This window comes from Ochotona curzoniae, unplaced genomic scaffold, assembly GCF_017591425.1.
Source record: "Ochotona curzoniae isolate NIBS_2020 unplaced genomic scaffold, NIBS_Ocur_1.0 scaffold_4701, whole genome shotgun sequence".
Lineage (NCBI taxonomy): Eukaryota > Metazoa > Chordata > Mammalia > Lagomorpha > Ochotonidae > Ochotona > Ochotona curzoniae.
Window position 1 is genome coordinate 65,185,939 of NW_024467122.1, and position 23,133 is coordinate 65,209,071.

The following is a 23,133-nucleotide window of genomic DNA, read 5'->3' on the forward strand; positions in this document are numbered from 1 at the left end:
TTTTGTCTTTTATGATAACAGTTGGGGGTTGGGATTGCCAGTTCAGAAGGGTTCCCAGGGTTCCCAGCCACCACTCATCTTAATTCTGGCCTCCTTTGCGAGTAGTTGCTAACAGGCAAAAAGTGGGTGGAGGTTCCAAAACCAGGGAGATGACAGACTTTACTAAGTGCATGAATAGGCCTCGCAATAATATTTCAGACACTAGTACGTCAATTGTAAGACAGGAGCAGATTGTCAAATGGTAACACGGAAGAGATAACAATGAGTTTTCTGCAGCCATTTCCTTTATTCCTCTGTGAATACATTTTACACAAGTCCAAATAATTTGGAAATGTGTTATTTACTTTTGTAATTGAGAAAAATGTGTTAACAGTCTGAAATGTTCATGTGTGGAAAAAAAACACAAACATTATGTGAAATAGCACACACATATGATTTATAATGCACACAGCCAGAAATTCTAACGAAGAACCTTATTCAACAGAAAAAAAAAACCATTTTTTTTCTTCAGCATTTGCAATCCTGGTACAACTGCAATGCTGATGCCAAGCATATATTTTATTAAATTCTGGCTAAGCAATAAAATGTGTGCCATTTTAAATAAAGACAATATGGATTTTTTGAGATTTATATTTCATATTCATGGACACTGAAATATGATACCCAAGATTCCAGGCTTCAGGATTGGGGCTCTCATTCCTGGGCCCTATGGGCACTTAGGTGGTATCTGCAATGGCTAGACTGTGCCCTGGGATCTTCTCTTGGCAAAGGACATCTGCCTTGCCCAAGGTTTTGCCCCTCTTTGGTACAGCTGGCATCCAACAGCTGGTAGGTGCAGTAGAAAGATGCAACTTCTGGTCTCAATCTGAGATAGCACTGAAGAGTCCTGCCCACTTTGATCTGCCTGTGGTACCTGCTGAAGCCCTGGCTGCAACTGCATGGTTATTCAAGATGTCCTGCTCAGTCCAACTTCCTCTTCTCCGTGTCACTGTTGCTCCTTGGAGCTCTTCCCAGGATGCTCTCTGTCTACCAGCTTCAGAGTCTCATGGTCCGTTTTAAGACACATACATTTATGTAAGGGTATCTTAGCACACTTACTCAGCGGGATTGATGATGCATTTCAGATGAGAACATAGTAGAGCTTCACTTACTGCAGTGTGGAGCGAACCCAGCTTTATGCCAAAGGTGTTGGCTCCAGAAGATTTCTAAGTTTGCTAATGCAAAGTGATCTCATTGAACGCAGATGAGACCCCAAGAGAAACTATTCTTTTTTACACTTGTTTTAATAGACACGAAGCATGCATGAATGGGGGTCTTCAAAAAGTTTATGGAAAACGCACATTATGAGAAAGCTATGCATGAAGGGTGGGAATCTGGCATAGCAGCTGTGATACCGTTTAGGATACCCACAACTCCTACCTGAGTGCCCAAGTTTGGGTCCCAGCTCTTCTGATTCGATCTTCCAGCCAATGTACATACTGGGAAACAGTGATGGCTTACATAGTTGGATCCCTGCCATCCACAAAGACTGGGATTGACTTCTAGCACCCTGATTCTGGCCTGACTAAGTTCTGGCTGTTGTGGTCATTCAGAAATGGGAATAGCTGATGGGAGATCCCTGTCTGTCCATGCCTTGCAAATATTCAAAAAATGAAAAAAACCTATGCCAGGATTTCAAAATATTTTTTCACCAAAATGAATTTATCTTTGAATCCCATTCTCCATGAACTTTTGGAAGGACTTTAGCACAGGATGCACAGTTTTGGCCAGAATATGAGTTGCCGCTCCCTCTGTGTTTCAGCAGGGCAGTCATCAAATCATGGGCAAGCTGTCTCCAAAGGTTAGGATGAGGAAGAATTCACTACCATTGGAGAGGAACTTAAATACTAAAAGGATCTGTGACAATGGGACCCTCATGGGTTCCTTTGTCCATTAGAGATCCAACCTCGGAGATGCACACCCAACATAACATCCTAAATGATATTGACCCAGGATGGCCGCCATTGCCAAATGAGAAGCCCCTCTTCCGTTTTGACTCATCCTAAACTTACACACATGAGTCGGGGTTGCCACAGATCAGGCCACAGAAAGTTCTTTGATAGGCATCAGCCAGAACTCTGTTTTGGTGAGGAAGAGGTGGTGAGGAAACGAGCAGGTGGTGTGGTTATGTGTGGGGTGGTCTATCAGTTTTACCTTCTCCAACCTGGACACTGGGGAAAGGCTGGGCTGCCTGTGGAAAGTCTCAAGCTCTTGAGGCTCTGTCAGTGGAGGCCTTCATCTGAGACAGGGACCGGGAGAAGGAGGCCATGAGCAACAGTGTTTCTATAACGAACATTGTCAGAATCCCCAACCATCTTCAACTTCATCTTCTCTCTAGGCTCACAGAATTTGCCCAAGGAGAAAAAAAAATCAGCGTGACTCTGAGAAAACTTGGATTTAAATTTCATACAGAGCTAGACCTTATGGTACAGGCCCAGAACATTTATTCCGCCCTTGCAATAATTCCACAGTGCTTTTTGACCTTGGAAGGGAAAAAAAAAATCAATGTTAAGATAGAGTTGGTTAGGTCATCGCCTAAGGAGGCAGAAAAGGCCACCAGGAAATAAATTAAAATTAAAATAGATTCTTTTATTGGGTCACATCTCATCTTCTCATTTATAAGCAAGGTTTCCTCTCAAGGAATAGATACTGCAAGGGATCACTTTGTTCCTTTTGTCTTGGCTCAAGAAAAAGTTACAAAGACAAGGTGGGAAAGAAGCTTAAATGGCATTTTTCAAAGAATTTCAAGGCAAGTGGCATGGAAACGAGAGTCGTGTGTAGCCAGGAGGCGAACAGCTGTTTTGAAATCAGTCACTGGTCAGTTCCGGAAACACCCTCACATTCCAGGCTAGACAGACACGCACAGGGACAGCAGGTGCTCTGTTCTGGAACAAAGGTCACATCCGTGCAGGATGTACCTTCAGAATCAGTATGGAATGCATCATCTGCTGCATCTGCTTCGAAAACTGTTGAATGGGCTAGGATCACTTCTTCCTTTATAGAGTGGACACACACATAACCCTGCCATTGACAGAAGACCATGCCTTCTATTCCTGGGCAGGGCAGACAATTCTCTCTTCCAGTAGGCAGCTTTCAACTTTGCACGTACATAAATATCACAGATACCTAAAAAATGTCCCTTTCCCTTTTACTCTATCAATCTGATCATCTGATTTAGACTGAGTTTGTCCACGTAATGTAAATAGTGCTTAAGAGTCCACTCAGAAAAACAATACATTTTAGACAGTGATAAAGTAGCTAAGATGCTCCTACTGTGGGCCTGGTGCGGTGGCCTAGCGGCTAAAGTCCTCACTTTGAACGTGCTGGGATCCCATATAGGTGCTGATTCTAATCGTGGTGGGCCCACTTCCCATCCAGCTCCCTGCTTGTGGCCTGGGAAAGCAGTTGAGGACAGCCCAAAGCCTGGGGACCCTGCACCTGTGTGGGAGACCTGGCTTCAGATTGGCACAGCTCCAGCCGTGGCAGTCTTTTGGGGAGTGAATCATTGGGTGGAATATCTTCCTCTCTGTCTCTTCTCCTCTCTGTATATCTGACTTCACAATAAAAATAAACAAACAAACAAAAAATAACAACAACAACAAAAAAACCCAGATGGTCCTACTGTATACTGTGGTGCCAGGCCCTGAGTCTGAGCTCCACTCCCTTGGGAAGTGGGAGTGAATGAATGGAAGTGCAGGTGATTGAATGGAAGAAGTGCAAGTATTTTTCAACCTTTAGGTTAGAGTGTTTTTAAAGATCCATCTTGATTGATTTATTTAATGGGTAGGAGAGCTGAGAAGGTGAGAGAGTGGGAGGGTGGCAGAGAGACACAGACTCCTGTCCACTGCTTTATCTGCCAGGTGTGTGCCGTGGCCTAAGCTGGACTGAAGCTGGGAGCTGGGAACTCAACCTAGATTCCCCATGTGGATGACGGGAACACAATTACTTGAGCTATCTTTTACTGCCTCCTGGGTTGTGTTTGCAGAAAGCTAGAATCAGGAATCAAACCCATGGTCTCTGATCAATGAGGCACTGATGTCTTAACTGTGAGGCTAAATGCTGCCCCTGGATGAGATTCTGATTTACGTTTTACAAACAACTGAAGGGAACTTTAACATTAGTTCATTTCCCCCAGTCAACTGTGTGAGAAGAGTACCTGGTCATAAAATTGCATCTGCATATAAAACACACACACACACATGCACACACACACACACACACACACACACACACACACACACACACACACAACTTCAAGCTGAAAATACTATTTGAGCATACTGTAGGTAGCAAGGAAGCCCGAGAAAAGGCACAAAGATCATTAAAGAATCCTATTAGCCACATACACACAAACCATCCACAGTTTATTTCTGTATGGTTGCCTTAACAATGTACTGTGCCGGGGCAGAGGAACTGTTGTAGTGAAGCTGGAAAAGGTTTGCATGGCAGATGTTAATTGTGTTGACTGCTGGAGACCCAGTTAAGATTTCTACAGGTACAGAAGCTGATGAAGGATACTCCTGGACAAACAAGATACAGAAGACACAACGTCACCAGGCATGATATGCCCAGACAGAAGAACCTTCTAGAAACTGATCCCTGAGGATGCCAAAAACTGCTTGCACAAAAGAAGCCATGACAAGAACTCTGGAAAGATTAAGGTCAGACTGTAAAAGGCCTTGGATGCCAAACAGGGGCATTTATAGACTGCTCAGGCAATGGAAAGCCCTAGAAGTTTATTAAAGGAGATGATGAAGATCCCACTGACAGTGGAATTCCAGACAAGACAATGCTTCTGCTTTCTTTCGTGTTGGGGAATGGGGAGCTGAAGGAAATCACTGAATGGGAAGTTGACATTTTCTAAACGTTATTGTATAGCTGAGGTTTACAACCTGATGCTCTGGGAGACAGAGATAGTAAAGTTGTTGTCATGGTGGAACAGATGAACACACCGTCATCTCACATTGCTACTCTCAATGCAACCTTCACACACACACCAAACAAGACTCCTATCTACGCAATGGTCCCTCTCATCATGAGGGTCTGACCGCCCTCACATCGCAAAGCAAACCGAGTGTCAAGCCACATCTCGAGCTCTCTGCTGTGCACACGTACTGCCTGACAAGTCTAGAAGTCGGAAAACTCCAGCTGGATCTGTCACTAGCAACTTTACACCGTGGGTGCTTCTGCCGCGTCGCTAGTTGAGAATGCCTGGCTGGCCACTGGAAGAGCCGGTTCGGAAGAGACATTTCTGATGCTAAGCCTTACTGACAATAAATAACCTGCTCTTTCCTTATCAGTCCCTGAGACTAACGTTATGGACAACAAAACCACTGACTTCTCCCCTGATTGTCTGTTTTTATTAGAAGTCTATTTTTATCAGACGTTACATGGGTAGCCTAAGATACGATGCTCCTTTTTTTTTTTATTATTTGATTTCTCTTTATGATAGTCCCTTGTGCTGGAAAGTGGTTTGTTTACAGATATCAGGCAGCTAGGACCAAAGAGCTAAAATAATTGGCAATCAATGCTTTTGATGGAGTCAGGGGCAGAAAGTAGTAGCAGCAGCAGCATCCCCTACCTGCTGCTCACCCAAGCAAGCCTGCAATGCTGTTTCCTCTGCAGACTTCAATGTCTTCAGCCCATGGAGATCAATTCGCTTCCTGAGCTCAGATGACAAGCTCAACTGCCGATCATGTCTGGCACCGCGGTTTAAGCGACATAATCAACCAGAGAGCGACCAGTGTCAGTTAGACTTTGTCGCCTTAAAAATAAAGAGTACCAGTGGTTAGAGAGAAGTTTTTTAATAAGGAGGAAAACCCTAGACAGTTGTCTTTAAGATTCTTCACCAGAGCTTCAAGGACAACCAGGAAAAGAGCTGCTATTTGAGGCAACTTCATTATAAAATCATTTTTAATAAGCAATCTTAACAAAGAGAGGGAATACTCTTGTGGAGAAAGCCTCCAGGGACCCAGAGGCTGCCCAGTTAAGTTATTAGGAAGTTTCACACGGGGGACCAAACAGCTATTTCACTGGCCTCAGGGGACACAGTTTTAGTTCTCTGGAGGTACTGGTGTTATCCTGTCTACTAACAGCAGAGACCGGTAACAATCAATTATCCCGACACCCCAACTTGGTGAGGCAAAGTGGATTTTCAGTTTTGTCGACACACAAAGGCATGGTGTAAGAGAGACAGGTAAATGAACTCAACATGCTCATTATAGTGAAGATGTTTAAGAACGAGCAGCCAATGCGAATGCCTCCTCTGGCCTTGGGTTTTCTTCACGCTGAACAGCAGTAGCTCTAAAGAAAATAAGACAGACCCACAATGAGAAAAAGGGCGTAGCATTCCACTCCAGCTATGTGACGGAATTAATTCTTGCTGTTCATGAAAACATCATATTTGATGTAGTGTACTTGACCTACCTAAAGTCTGAGCAGGATTTGAAACTGGTGGCTCAAATTTTTATAAGGCTGCATGTCACTGGGCTTTGAAAGGTTGGAAAGGCACCAGCTTCCACTGTCCCCACAGCCTCCAGCCAATTAGTAGCATGACGGAAGAAAGCAAGCAGAACCATGAGCCACAAAATTCAAAGTGCATATACATTCTTCAATTCAAAGTGCCTATACATTTTTCACGTTTCTCTGCTCATTCCATGCCTCTGGTTTTAATGGAATGGCAAAAACTGATCCTACAATTAGACTTGAAAACCAGAACGACAGAGAAAAAAAAGTGAAACACTCTTCTTTCATTATCAGAACAGCCTTCCCTTTTTGGAATAGATCTTTCTTGCTTCATAAAAATTCTTCTTTTTACCTTTTACAGGGAGGTTCACAGGAATACCCAAAGAAGTAGATCTGCGAATAAGAATTTTATCTGGGGTCAGAGAAGAGACTGAAGGAACAACCAATTCACATGAACCAAGTGACAGCAACACTGTTTCTAGGCGTCTGAATCTTCCATGCCTCCCCACCAGTTATGGGAGAAAGCCAAAACCAAACCAGAAAGATGCATTAAGTTCCCTTGGCTAAGTCCAAGGCTTCATCTGGCACATTCTAGCATTTTTTGCCCTGAATATACATTCCAGTGTTACAGTAGGTTGTTAGCTAGACCTGATGTCTTCATGATCAGCACAGGGACAAACAGAAGGGACAGTCCCTTATATATAGTTGTGGTCATGGGAAATGGCGCTCCCAGTGGCCAGGCAGGCATTCTCAGAAAGTGACCAAGCAAATGACCCAAGCAAAGCGGGTTGGTTTCCTCGCATGAATTCCTTGCTTCCGTCCAACAGGTTCACACCTCAGCCATCTAGTGACCTTCTGATCACACCTGATCTTGCTACCCTAACAGAAGCAGCTCAGCTCACCTCCTGTGTCACTAACCATGCAGTAATTAAGGAGACTCTTTCACCAGGGCCCTGTATTTCCTACTGAAAGTTCCTCATGTGGGCGTTTCCTTTCTTCTTAGGATAGAGTAAGGAAAATAGTTTAAATTTTCTATAATACACTATACCTCATTCAGTTTCTGGCATGCAGTAGGGGTTAAAAATACTACGTCAGGTTGGCCTGACTCCCAGCCTTACTTTTCTCTGTAAATGGGCTGTGCTCTGCTTCCCAGGTAATGTAGGTATCTGTATTATCTACCATATATGCATTTTTCCTCCAAAAAGCAAGCATAAAAGGTGAATGGATTAAGCTTCTCTTACTGAATCCAAAAACGTAAGTAGCAATTCTAGAATTTTCTTCTGCTTAATTAATAATGCTTTCAGCTTCCTAATCATCACATGTAGCTGGTAACTATATAAAACATGGGGAACTGCAGTCTGATGTTTATGTGGTAACAAAAGAAAACACAGAAACATATCACTTCTGCATACATTCATCCACAGGTGGAGATGGAATGTTGTAGAACATTCTATCACGAGAGCTCCTGGGCAGGTGAAGGAAAGAGATTGAGTATCTTGAAAATGAAAACCTTAGTCACTTAAGTCTAAAAAAATAATCTCAGCATTAAAGGCTATGTAACTACAAGTATATTAACTTCCTGGCCACACAACTGGTAAAGACATTAGCCAAAACATTTCATTTAATTAAGTTAATGTGAAGCAGTATCTTTTCTCATGTTCCAAAAACATTGTCATCTCAGCTCCTCCTGTTCTTATTCTTTTGCCTGCAGATTCCAGCTAAGACAGAATCTGATAAAATTATAAATACAATCCTAAATAGTGGTATGGTCAAATATCTTCAAAATCTAGTTGTTTAATTCTTTAATTTATATTTATCTCTCCCATGTATCTATTTGAGCTCACTAGGCATTCTTTTAGCTTTCTGGATTTTGTTTGCTTTTGGTCTGGTTTCAAGGAAACCACAGGATCCTGAATCATACCATGTCTTTGTGGCAGTGAGTTATATATGATTAGTCAATATGGTTTGCCAACATGGACAAGTGTTATTGTAAGTGTCATTAATATCCACTAAAGGCTTTGCTTCAGTGAAAAATGGGCTTCTGCCATAACAAATAAACTATTACTATTACTTTGGGGAACACAGCATTCCTAGAAACCTAAGTAATCACTCTGAAGAGTTGTTTTTAATCACAAAATCAGTTGTGTGGTAGGAATAGAAACACTAAATGGATGTCACTTATCTAATAAATTAGGTAAGATTGTTAGAAAGCAAATAATCATTTTAATGCAAGAAGTTGTGTAGCTTCCAGCAGAATGCCTTACTTAAATGACTTCTTTTTATATAGTGGAGATAACTGTTCCTTTTCTTATGGCTGATTAGTTCTTCAAGGTCTACATAGCTAAAATAATTGTATGGTAAAAGATACCTGATCTGGGCTGGTGCTGTGGTGTCAGCAGGTAGAGCCACTGGCCTGTGACAACAGGATCTCATATGGACACCAATACATGTCCTGGATGCTCCACTTCCCATCCAGCTTCCTGCTAGTGGCCTGGGAAAGCAGTGGAGGATGGTCCAAGTCCTTGGGTGCCTACACCCATGTGGGAAACTTAGAAGCAGCTCTGGATTCCTGGCTTCTGACTTAGTCTAGCTCCATCCACTTGGGGAGTCAAGCAGCAGATGGAAGACCTCTTCCGTCTTTCCCTCTCTGCTTCTGTAACCCTGCCTTTCAAGTCAAAACAAATTGATCTTTGAAAATAATACTCTAACAATTCATTTAGGCAATATTAAAAAAAAAAGGAACACATCCATACTAGGCATACTATGTTGTATCTGGACGTAAAGAATGAAGGTCCTTGTTGCTTGCCCTTAACCTGGCTCCACCAAATACTTAGTTGTAGGACCCCGGGCCTCAGCTTCCAACTATAGGATATGGTATTAATAAGACCTAGCTCATCAAGGTGCAATAAACACTAGACACACCAACACTTCTCAAATGCTTAGAAAAGCACCTGACTCTAACACATTTATTAGCATTAGCTAATTATTAGCATTGCTGATACTGGAGATGACAGTGCAGCACTGTTGTGTACATAGAGAAGGTCTATATTTCCTTTTGAGTACAGACTCAGCCCATTGCTAGCTGGGTGAATTAGCAAATTTCTTCTACTAACATTACTCAGGTCTCAAATTATTTAAAATGTGGGTGCAAGTAGTAAAAAATATAGTCATGGTGCTTATGAGGTTAAATGAGACAATGCACATAACACATTAAACATGACACAGAATAGAATGGGAGTTGCTGCTACTACAATGACTGGTAATTCTACTGTAACTAGTATGACTGTCATTACTGAGTAAGCCCTTCTTGAAAGATGCACCTAATCATGTCTCTCAGAGTTTATCAAATACTTAATAAATCTATCAATCACACACCAGTACCAGTACTGGTAGGCTAGGCAGTTTTAGTGGCTCCATAGTAGTGACCATATATTTTATGGAGCCAAACACTATCTCAACACATCCTTTGGAACTTATGGGAACATGATTACTATTTCTTCAAATTCTATTCATGAATCTGCGCTCTACTAACTCACTTCAATCACCTGGATGGAAATATTTAACTCAACACTGGTTTTCTATGAGGTACACAGTTCCTGAGCATAAACTGCAGGTTTAAGACCATGCAACACTCCTACCTTGGAAGAACTGCCTGGCAGGGCCAAGTTGCAGTCCATCCATTCCTAATATGAACAGACAGAGAAATCCTGTTCAGCTTAGGACGACTTGGCCCTGGCTGCACGGCTGTATCTAAACAAAGCAAATGTTTCCAGATAGCACAAAGAGATGTTTATTTCTTCAGACTGGTTGATCTTGAAGAGACTGAATAGAAATTACTTAGGGTGAGAACAGGCAGAGATGATCAGTGGGAATAGTTTTTTTTTTTTTTTCCCTAAGCAACCAGGGTTAAAACTCTACGTTTTATCTTAGTATTGCATGCACAATATCAGAAGCCTGGATATTCTCCCTAATTCTTTTCTTTGTAAGTTTATTTATTTAAAAGGCATAGTTATAGAGAGACAGAGAAACAGAGCAGATTCTCAATAGTTGTCTCTTAGTGGGATCTCTAGGATGCCAACACCTGTATGTTGGTCTCATTGTCAGCAAGCTTAATGTCTTTTGGGCTTTCCAGCAGTTTTAGTAAGCTCAACAGTCTTTGCAGCTCCTGTGGCACTGCTAGGTTAGCTCTTTTGTTGCCTTGCCTGTCATTGACATACACAAGAGCTGGATGAAGCTCTACTGAAAGAACTTTGGTGTGGCTTCTTCTCACGTCCATTCGTCTTAATGGGACACTTCGCCAGCAACCAAAATAAAATTTCTGTGAGTCACACTGTGAGTCACATGAGTTGTCATGGCAATCTATTAACCCTATCACCAAAGCACCTTCCATTTGCATTGCCACGATTGGTTCCCATGTTTTCCCGGACTGCAAAAATAGTGCAGGTGACCCTAAAGTTGAGGTTGAGAAAATTCTACAATCAAAAAGAAGGGCCCTGAGCAAGGGAAAAGAAAAGGAGAAAAGGAGGTGGTTCTGTCTCTTGGACCTCATGAGTAAATGGCAACAATTGTGACAAACTGTTGCGCTCATTTTGGGATATCAACAAATGCCTAAGGAGACAAGGTGGAGGCCTCCAAACTAATTTTCTTTTAAGTCAAATTCAAAGCCAACTTTCTGGAGTGAAAAGTGAATATGTTTACTTACTCCACTTTAGATGGTTGCAATTAGCACTTTTTAAAAGAAGATATAAAAGATTATGACACCAAGAAATGTTCTGATGTATGCTAAAATACTTTTACTACTGAAAACGAAAATCCCTTCATAAAGAATATAATGTTTTAAGTTTAGATTTTTAGGTATCAGCTTGCTACCACCAAATGTTGGGACATACACTCAATAACATTTTAATGGCTACTCATGTTACACTCCAAATGGTTTGGGAGGTACAGAAGCACATTTTATTTCTGGATTTTTTTTTTTGAGGGAAATCCACAATTTCAGTTGGGATTTAACTGACATGTTTATTTTTTTCTGACTGCTTACTTCCGTGGAACTCATACTTCTTGAACATGTATGAGGCCTCGAATGTGGAATAAAGCAAGCAGGGAAGGCAAGAACATAAACAAAGGTGAAAACAGGAGGCAGTGACAATGGTCTGATGCTTCTGGAAGCAACACAGGGCCTGCCAATCTCTTGGAGGCTGTGTTGTGGTGGCCACCTGATAGTTCCCCTATCGTTATAACTGCCTGATGCTCAACTTGCCAGCAGTTGGAACTAGCAGGATGATGTCACTGTTTTTTTCACCTCCATATTTGTCTTCTTTTTACACTGTAGAGAATACAGAGTGATCCAACCAACTTAGATTTAAGAAGTAAGGAGATGACCAGTTGCCCTTGGCAAATAACAAAAAATCAACGCAGTAGCTGATTCCAAGAAAAGATACTTTTCCACACAGTACTATTTCAGCAGAAAAGAGACCAGAACAAATTTGCAAAACACCAAAGCAAAGGCAATCTCGAAAGTGTCCAACCAAATACATGTGCTGTGTAATCACCATGGAAATTAAGTTGAACTTCTACATCACAGTGTAAAACCGATCTAAGACATCCTTATCCCACAAATAACAAGAACTCTCTTTTATGCACATACCAAAACCAATGGCACCATTTCCTACCAACAATTGCAGGATGTCACTCTGGGAAGTACTCCTTGACCAGTTTGGGATGCCTTTGTGTTCATCCCCAAAATGTGCCTTCTGCCATTGGCCCATCACAGTTAAAAAACAGACTCTTGAAGTATCCTTCCCAGGAACTCAGAGATCCTGATAGCTCCAAAGACAACATACATCTGTTCCTCTACAACTAACAACACAATTCCTATTAACAAGAACTTCTGGCTGAACTCACTAAAAACACTTTTTTTTTTTTTTAAAAAAAAAGAAGTAATGTTCATGTTTTCCAAATAATAAGGTATCCTAAAATATTATCAGATGTCACAACTATTTAGGTTCATTTTATGGTTCTTCCTCTGCTGACTGGTGTGCCTGTGAGCTGACACTCTGGTCTGATAATATATTCTGCAGCTGTACATATTAATTTGTAAGTTGAACAATCTCTCTGTGAGGGCAGTTAGGATACTGAATTTGAAATTGCTAATGTGGGGTGACTTTAGCTGTCCATGAGCATGTAGTCAGGTTCTGACCATGGTTTCCAGAACCTTGGCTAAAATGGAAATTTCGAGACAGTACAAAAATGAATTCATACATTTCACTGAGAGTGAAACTTCTTGAAGAACAGATGTCAAGATGATTTAAGAGTAACTGGATGTTAACACCTTAAAACAACTAATGAGCAAGTTAGGACAGTTCAGTTTTCAGGAAAAATCCAACAGATGCTACAAAAGTCATTTGGATGAACAGGATTAGAGAGAACTGATTGATTTTCTTTCTTGTCATGAGCTGTGGGCTCTATAGAGATGCTAAGATCAAAAATACGATCTGCTGAGCTGGGTGACAAAAACAGTCTCCCAATGTAAGCGGAATGGAGGTCTTCCACTAACATGCAATGTACCTTGAACAATCTAATTTCTCCTTGGCATAAGGAAAGTTAAGTGCCAACCTTCTATTCAGTTATGATTCTTTCCAACTTGTCATGGAGCTATTTTTTTTTAGGGGGGGGGTCCTCTCCCTGAAATCAATAAACATCAACCAAAAAAAAAAAAACAACATGATTTCTCATCTAAATCTGCCAATGACATAAAACTCCAAGTCTGCCTTCACTTTATGCTTAATATTGAAACATTTTCCCGCTGGTTTTCCTAGTTACACAGGCACAGTCTACTCCAGCTACCTCGGTTTTGTTTCAGAGCAGGTATAGCTGATGAAACTATCTCAGCCTTTGATGAAAGGCCCCTGTGGTGAAGTCACTTGTTATCGGAACACCCATTTGTCCTCACTAGCCACCACTCTCAGGCTGTCACCTCAATCCTCCCATGGACTGAATTCAACCTCAGGTTAATTGTTTCTCCAATAGGCCAATGACTTCATTCTCAGGGATGACAATGCCTCAGATATCTTTGTCATGGGCTCTTGCGGATTATTCTTGTCTACAGTCTCTGTCTTATAGTATCTCATTAGCTGAGATGTACTCTTCATGTCCCATGGAATTGAACTCATGGTTTTGTTCACTGCTCCAAGAGCCAAGTCATATGCAAACAGTCAGTAGCTTTCTGTGTATCACCAAGTGGCCAGGAGTCCACACCCCAAAGCACCATACACAGCAGGCATTATCATCAGCCCCTGTTTGGGAGAGGCCCAGGACTGAGCTAGCAGAAAGACTGAATTACTTACCACCTCTAGAGTGGGTCCCTCCAGGCCAGGGACGAGCTCATGGGCAAGGCTGTGCAAGGAAGCGCTCTGTACCATGCCTGCCCTGCGGATATACAGAGGACTTCAGTCTCCTGCACTGTCAATCTCTTAGTCATCATGAGCTCAATTATGCACCGACAACAGCAAGAACAGCAACAACGACGACAAAACAACCCCCAAAAAGCTACAGGTCACACACTACCCTCATGGAGGGACAGCCAGCTGGAACTGTGCAGTGAGAGATGGAGGTGCCATCCTGATCAGGTGTGTAGTGTGGGCCAGAGCTTGTCATTGTTGCTTGAACAAACATTGCATGGATGCCCACAAGAGAGCTATGTGGACAGACTACAGGACTGGGCCCTAAAAGTCAGGCAACGATTCATCAAATTGGATGGTTTTTTTTTAATTTCTGTTTGGTATTTCTCTCTTTTTTCATTTTTGTTTTCTACAAATACAGATAGACAGACAGACAAACCAAAGAGCAGATTTCAAGAATCAACTGAGTCATTGGCTAAACTACTTTGATACGACACAAATACTTTTTCTTCTCCCAAACATTTCACAAGAAATAAAAAATTGTAAAAATATAATTAGGAAAATTTGGGGGGATACATCCCTGTTGTCCCTGGGTTGTGCCATAGATGTTTCTACTGCTTGCCTTAGAAGGATGCCCAAACACGCCTTATAGGAAGCACCTATCTATGGTCCAAAATAGCCATCTTATTCTCATGAGACCATGAATGCAATGCCTAAATAAAATGCTGGTCAAGAACAGTGAAAGTTAACTGCCTGCATCAAGGTTGTGAGATTCAAGGCACAGTCAGACATGATTGTTCACCAGTCACAACATCTTACATTGATGTGGGTCTGTAAAGTTACGGTGTAGTTTGAATGAAGGCAATTGATGAAAGTGGTTGAGCCTGAGAAGTGGGATGAATACAGAGCATAAATCCAGCACACATTTCCACATCAGACTACCAATGCCCCTTACCAGGGCCTGCAGGCCATGCCCTTGGGTGAGACAGTACCATCTTCCCAAACAGTATCTCTGCTCCACAGACATCAGTACAGAACAGCCTAATTTGTGAATTAAGGGTAAGGAGAAGGAAACCAATACTGCAAAGAATCAAGGGGATATGTCCTAGAAACATACCGACCTTCCAGAAGGATGCCAAGTTAAGGGTGATCAGCAGCTAACTGATCTTCCTGGCTAGAGTTCATGGTTTCCCTAAAGACTTCCTGTTTGAGACACTACAGTTCATCAGAATCGGTCTAGCCTTTCTCTTTAACACACAGTCAGTACAAACAGGTGGAGATGTGCCACTTCCGACCACTACAGGTTGAAAAGTATGACCTTGGCTAACCACGGATCACAGCTGAAACACTACTTTATACTCAGAGGGTCACAGCAGCCAGACATATGCCAATTCCAACTCTTCAAAAAACTTGGAACAGAAAAAATGCTTTACTTACATGTATGCGTCTTCTTTGTTACTGAGATACCTAGAAGAGAAGAAATAGCAAAGGTCACATGGTGTCCTGCATCGATTTCCTTGATGGTACAGCATTCACAGTGGCCGTGGGGAGGGGGAGGCGATAGAGGGAGGTTAGGTTTAATCTTGTGTGTGGCAGGGTCACTAGATCCATCTCAAAGCCACGCAACCACGAACAACAGAGACAGCATCAGAAAACAAATCTCTGGTGACAGAACAGTCATTAACCAGGGTTAAAGAGGACGAGAGAAGGTTTCTCCTATTATTATTTTTTTAATCTTAAGTAAGTGAGATGATCATGTTTATAGGCCAAGTGGGAAAGATTTAAAACACAAGAGAGTAATGCCAACCTACTCAGACAAGACTAAGCCAAGCACCAGGGCAATTAATTTGTTATGGTCATTGAGTCTGTATTGACTTTAAGATGAAAACAACCCTTTGGCTCATCTGGAGCATCACTTTTAATAGCAAAAGCAAATACACCACCCAAGCACTTATGTATTTCTACTTGTTGAGTTAGCACAAGGGACTGCTACTGCATCTCTCTCAAAGGCACCATCACATATGGAACCAGCACCACAAAGAATTCATGCACCTTTACTGTTCCCAGTGATGGTTGACAGATGGCAGTGAATGTATCTGTCATCATTGGCAACTAATAAAGATGATATGCTTCAAGGTCAATGCTAGGAATTCCTGTTTGGGAAAAAGTTTGTGTTAAGCCCTTTGATTCCTTCTTCTTGGGAGACATTCCCAGGATGAAAGAAGCTCAAAGTAAAAATACTGTTGGACACATTTTTCATCCTATGACTAAGTACCGTGGTCAACCTTGACATCTTTTTTTTTTTTTCTTTCTTACAGTTATTAACCCTTCTTCAGAAAATAAAAGTTGTTGAAGATTGTGGCCCTGCCATTAGGCCTATTACTCAGCTATGCAACATGCTATTCAGAGGCGAAATCTGTTAAGACAACCATTGGTAGCTATTACAAAAAAAAAAATTTGCTCCAAAGTTGTGCGCCAAGACCAAAATCACACACTTGCCACCCCACGATTTTCCAAAGGCCTCATTTAGGGAAGCTGAAATTATATAGCCCAACTCAACTTCTTTTTTTTTAATTGAGGAAAACTAAACTATTGTTTTTCTTCATGCTGGAGCCAGCTTCACAAAGTGACATTAGAAACTTCTGCACAGATCCTTGAAGGCTGTCTCATGTGGGAACTACAAAAGTGTCAGAGGATTTTTTTTTTTTTTTTGCAATCTTTTTTTTTTTTATCATCTGGAGGGAACTTTTGCCTAACAGCTACAGAGAGTAAAGTTGAAAATCTGGATACAATTTGTAACTCTGGCTCATGAAACCGGCACCAATAAATTGATACATGGGTGCTCTTTCAGCATTATGAGAGCTCCGTGTGTCCTTTCCCTAGGAAATGATGCTTTCTGTAAAAATCACTTTGAAGAGAAAGTGCTTAGACTGTCACTCCTGATTATTCCAAACCTCCACACAATTGGATTTCACACAGCCCCAAACAGACCTATCTATATTCGCTGAGTGTGGAACTCTTTTCTCCTGACATCCAAAGACCTGATGAAAATACCACTGCTTTGGCTTTTCTACTTAAGTTTATTACACAGTGAGAGGCAGTGTTCTCATCAAATATTTTCATGTTGATTACACTGATAATAGATTTTGAAAATCTTTGCAGGGAAGCTGCCTGCGCTTGGAGGTCACAGTAACACGCTCGGATAAATGGAGCAAGCCTGACGTCAGCCACAGCAGAAGCTCTCAGTCCTTAGGTTTGACTTAATTGCCAATCAATGGTCAGCGTACAGTACTGGAGGGATACACTTGTCCTGGGGTTGCCAGATTGAGCAGATGAAATATAGGATGTCCGGTCAACTTTGTCCTTTACGTTAAATGGAAACTTAACTGGGTATCCTATATTTTATCTGAAAGCCCTACTCTAATGTTTTTACATGATATAAATGATAACTGGCACTTACTATGAAACTACCCCAATAAACTAATAAACACATCTTATGGAATGAAATCAGTATTTTTTTTAAAGTACATTATAACTCTTAATTATAGCAATTCAGCATATTAAACTTTTTGTACTTACCAGCTATTATCAAGGCAGAATGCTATTTCCTTAGGAAAAGTGAACAAAAATAATGCAGATTCAGAAAGACAAATTTAATGGGACAGTCCAAAAATGTACTAGAATTCTCTCTATTCTCCTACCCAGACAACCAACAACTGTAAAAACACTAGTGGCTGGAATGTGGGCCACTCCTTCCTCCAGGGTACTCACTGGAGCACTTCTCCAGTGCTGTCTCTGCCACTCCATGGCAAATGACTTGAGAGAAAGGCAAGTACAAGCAGAAAACAGCATTTGCATCTCAGAGGTGGGGAAACTGAGGTTGGTGGCAGGCGGGGGTAAGGGAAGTGCTTAATGAGCATCCGCCAGGGGTTCTCTGTGGAAATTTGGTATTGGATGAGAAATGTGCCCCTCACATGTCTTTGGAAGCTCTGGTACAGGCAATGCTTCTCAAAAGAGAAAATGCAAAAGATGTTATCCTTGGCACAAACCCTTCAGCCACCATGTTTGTCAATAATTTAAACTTTTGAGGGTCTGTGCACATCCACAGCCTGGGTGACACAAATACTTAGATACTGCAGCACATACATACAAATCACAGCTCCTCCAATTAGAAGAACATCCATTTGGCTGGATCTAAAGTATTTCAGAACATTCCAGAACACACACTCTGCTAGGAATCCAACTGCCTGAATTATTTGCACCCAAGCCTTCGCTCACAGTAAGCAGGTGTGCCCTGCTTTGCCTCCAGTACCATTTTCTCATCTGGAAGTGGAACATGATTTTTCCCATCCCTTTTTTCCTCATTTTCTCAGAAGATGCAAACAACCTATCTTTCCCTAACAGGCTGAGAGCTCATTCAGGTCGAGATCAGAGCATTCACGCAATGCCAGTCTCTGTCCTGGCAGGAGAATGTTTTCTAGACTCTGTGCTACCAGCAACAAGCAGAAGCAGTTCAGCATCAAGAATTTCTGTAGAATTCAGTTTTCCAGAGACAAATGGTGATCAGGAAGGAGGCAAACTGCACTCCTACTGAGGTTCAGGAAAGGAGAAATCTTTCTAAGGCAGCTCTTGAGATAACTGGATTTGGAATCGAACCGCCCCAAGCTTGCATTCTTAGCCCATTCCCTTCCCTGCCTCCTGGCTAAGGGATGTTGGGCAAATTACATAATGTTTCTGGCCCAGAATTTCTTGGTCTTTAAATTTATACAAAATCACTACACAGTCAAAAGACAGCTGTAAAGATTAAAGTGAAATACAGATGTAAGAAGAGCTTGGTCAAGTGGGGGATAGGATGCAAGAGGGAATTACTTCGGTAGAAGGATGAGCAACCCATGTCACATCATGTTAGCACAATGGAACTAGCTACCCATGCCACTGAAAGTGCCACCATTGCTACTCATAGTGGCCCTGGATTCCTCACTGACTCATGGCCCAGGACTCTGGTTGAGAGACAAATGGATCAGGCCTGATGAAGACTGCATGAGACTGGAGCTTTATATCCAAAACTCCATCTTGATACTGGTCAGAGAGAAGACTCTTCTCTCCTAGCAAGAAGCCATAGTATCTAATTGGGCTGCTAAAAGAAAAAGGCAATGGACTTTTATTTCCCTTACCAAAGGGTGTGGAAATCTCTCTAACTGTTGTGCAGATTTTGATTCCCTTCCAAATGACCGGGGAAAGCAATCCAGTCATTTGCCACATATAGGGACTTTACAGAGTTGCAATGAGTGATGCAGCAAACCAAATGTCTAAGCAGAAAACACGCCTGCACACTGAGGCCACAGTGAATTCCATGACAACATGGGCAAATCATTGAACCTCTTCAGGCCTTGGTTTTCTTATCTGTAGTATGCAGCAGTTGGATTGCACGATGGCTTAGTTTTCCTTCTCGTTCATCCATCAGTAGTTTATAGCTCTGCTTCTAATCTGACAAACCTAACTACCTCTTGTCTAAGCAACAGGCTGCCAGATCTATTTCTCACACACACAAAAAAATCTGATGTACCTCATAATCAAAGGTAACCCCCTGAAACTTTTTCTTCTTGCCTTCAAAAACCCAGGAATAAAGAAAGCCGTACTCATAAAAGGTTATATAAGTAAAGGATAGACTTCTCTTGGGTGATCTTTTAGAATTATCTGGGCTAGGGGAAAATGGAACCTTTTGATAAAGTTGCGACACTCCTAATGTTTTACCAGGCATGCGCGCGCACACACACACACACACACACACACACACACACACACACACACACATACGGTAAAATTTTTAGGCTTTAGAACAACCTCTAACTTGCCAATAAAACAGCACTTTTAAATTGCCAATCAATACCCCTACAACTAGGAGGGGAAAATTCCTATAAATGCTCTACTCAAAGCAGGGCAAGGCTCCTAATACAGTCAGATTGCCTGACTCTATTTAGCTGACCATGCTTCAAAAGAAAGCAAAGGAAATGTCATGAAAATACCACAAATTTATCACTGTCATGGTTATCAGCAGGGAAAAGTTTCAGAGCTATACTCATCGAAGAGCAGAGCACTTTAGGAATGTAATCTGATATTTCCAATCAGTGCCAAATCTTGGACCAATTAACTTTCCTGACGGACTTCTTATTGTCTCCTGGTTTCCAGGCAATTGTCTGGGTACCAAGTTAATTTTAACTTTTTTTTTTCTTTCATAAGAGATAGCATCTTTCCTCCTCCCCAGATGAAGCAATTACTAAACTAGCCTTTCCAGAGGCCCTGCATTCTGGACAAGTCTCCAGCTATGAAGATGCCCCTTTGCCACTTGTTCTGGGATGCAGCCTGGATGCCTCTCTCACAATGACAGAACAACTGTGGAGACAGACATATCACAAACATGGATAAAATCTGTTAGTACTAAAACCAAACCAAAAAGAAAAAGAAACAAACCAAAACTACTGTAAGAGTACCTTAAAAGGACAGAGAAGGTTTTCTTTTAGTTTTTTAAACACATCTGTCTGTATTTCAAGTGAGCATGGTGAGGAGGAAAAGACCTACTGAGGGACAATCAACAGCCTTTAATTGGCCCAGTTCACAACTCTCCACTCAGCTTGTACACCAATCCTGTAATTCCTTGAAAAGAAGGGCTCTTCCCCATCCTAGGGTGCTTCAATGGCCAGCATTCAAATTGTGTGGTCTCAGGCAAGAGGCTCAACGTTCTGCACAAATCAGGACACAATGGCTCAAGGCTAGGTTTATGGCTAAGACCTGAAGACAATTCAGGTGGAACACAGGGCAGGGTGTTTCTTTCCTGCTAAAGATGTTTCCGATTTCCACCTCCTTGCAGTAGACAGAGGATGGATGTAAGTGGATCATCTGGGAAGACAGTGCTTGAAAGCTCTCAGGTAAGAAATTTGCAGAATAAAATCGCAACATTTAACCTTCTCCTTGCTATGCTATCCGCAGCAGAGACAGCGCAAAGGCTGTGTGCAGTCTCCACGGGCCACTGTGCCTTCTACTTACTTCCCTTTAACTTCCGCATTGCAAGGAGCTCCCAGTTAAAACAGTAATCTATGTGGCACATGAGCACTAGCTAAGAATCAGGTCTAGCGAGCAGGATTTCTTACTTTTTGTTTTTGAATGGCTTACGATTGTTTCATAATTAAAAAAAGAGATCACTTGGTGCCAGCCTTGGGTCCCCCTCCTCCATGCCGACTTAGCCCCTGAGCTTGCTCCAGTCTACACCAGTCAAGGAGAACAATTTATGTAGGAGGCGGAGCAGGAACACAGCCTCTGAAAGGCCTTGCCAAACAAAATGATGTTACAAAACAATGTCCTTGTCTAGGACAAAAGAACTATTAATGATAATCAGTACATATTACTGAAAGTGCTCCAAGTAATCTCTGGACTTTGTTTCAAAAATTCTTAATGGACACTAATGCTTAGAGTTCACTCAAAAGAGAAATAAATTACGGGCCAGGGTTGCGGGGACCAAGGACAGCACGCAGAAGGCATCCAAGCATTAGCAATGTTACGACAATCAAACATTTTGTAATTGCATAAAAAGCCTTTAAAAATTATTTAGAAATACTAATTATGAATGTTAATAATACTTTAATGTGAGGTTTCTTTTCTGGTAGAACTGAGCCTAGACTAAGTTGTTTCAGTAATCATATTTCAGCCCTTTCACTAATCAAGGTGCTTTTGACATTATGAAAAAAAAATCATTTCACTTTGAATTCATTTTACTTATGGGCATGAATAAGAAAGAATTTTTTCCCTGTTTTTTGAAATAAAAATATTTATTGTGTATGTGTGTGTGATTGCCCTCCCTCTTTAGGTCATATTTCCTGATGTTTTTGCCCAGAAAGGTCTTTTAATTTTGGACAGGCGGACTTTCAAGTCCTGCCTTTATCTCTAACAAAACAGTTTCAAGGGCAAAGCCTCCTTCTGGGAGCCTCAGCAAAGGGAACCCAGAAGGACCCTCCATCTATCTGAAAGAGGCATCCTGAGACAACACTTGATGAGCTTCTCAGAGACTGCAAGTCAGTGCACTGTGGAAAGTCCACTCCTATGGAAGGGAGCTTCTGCTACCAGCCGCTGGGGCCAGACGCATGACCAGTACCAGTGATGTACAACTAGAACCAGAAGATACTTTATTCTCTTCCAATAATTTATTTTGTTTCTTTTATTGGAAAGTCAGATTTACAGGCAGAAGGAGACAGAGATCTTCTGTCAGCTGGTTCGCTCCCCAAGTAGCCATGATGGCCAGAGCTGAGCTGATCTGAAGCCAGGAGCCAGGAGCTTCTTTTGAGTCTCCCATGCAGGTGCAAGATCCCAAGCTTTGGCCCATCCTCTACTGCTTTCCCAGGCCACAAGCAGGGAGCTGGATGGGAAGTAGAGCAGCCGGAACATGAACAAGCTTAAGATCCTGGGAGTGCAAGCTGAAGACTTAACCACTATTGTGCCAGGCGCCCCTAATAATTTCTTTAATCAGCCTCAGTATATACATGGAGCTACCTATCAGACATTTCTTGCTTGAAATAAGTTTGATCTCAGTGATCGGGGCAGGTGTGAACAATACTCACAGCTTAGCATTTTGGAAAGGAGCAATTTTATCTTAGAATTGGGTAAATTAATTCAGGTAAAAATCAGCATGTTTTTCCAGGAAATGCTTTCATTATGTACCTCTGAGATCTGTTGAAACTGTTTATCCTTGCCACTCATAGGAGCAGGCAGGGACTTGTATTATCTGTAGGTGACTCAGCTGGATGTTATCAAATACACAGTGATAGCTACACTCCTCAAAGCTGAAGCTACCAGAACAGGTTGGATGAGGATGACCCAAAGATTATGGAGTTTCAGGCTTCACAGCAAGTCAGATGCTATGATCATTTTACATATATTATGCCCTTACATAAGCAACCTGACTCATACCTCATGGATATGGATCCTAGTTAGCATACCCAGTCGAGGCAAGTACAGATTAAAGCTTCCTCCCCAAGACAAATCTCGACCAGTGGCAAACGCCTGGATGGACCAGTGGTATCTGTAGGGATGGCGAAGGTCCCATAGTTTGACTCACATCCCAAATCACCAGCAATGGTGAAGGAATCTGCCAAGGTGGAAATAATGGGAGTATGGCTCTAGATTTAGAGGAAATGAGTTCCACCATCAGAGCAGAGGAAGGATAATGCCCAGGACCCCA

The 23,133-nt window shown here is 41.9% G+C and overlaps 1 protein-coding gene across 2 annotated transcripts in view; it reads right to left on the reverse strand.

Annotated features, from left to right (window-relative positions):
- Positions 1–23,133, reverse strand: part of RORA (RAR related orphan receptor A) — a 710,565-nt gene that overhangs the window by 169,249 nt on the left and 518,183 nt on the right. For both annotated transcript variants that reach the window (XM_040968720.1, XM_040968722.1), the window contains exon 2: positions 15,342–15,371. In XM_040968720.1, the coding sequence (XP_040824654.1) occupies positions 15,342–15,371 (30 nt within the window). The remainder of the gene's footprint in view (positions 1–15,341; positions 15,372–23,133) is intronic.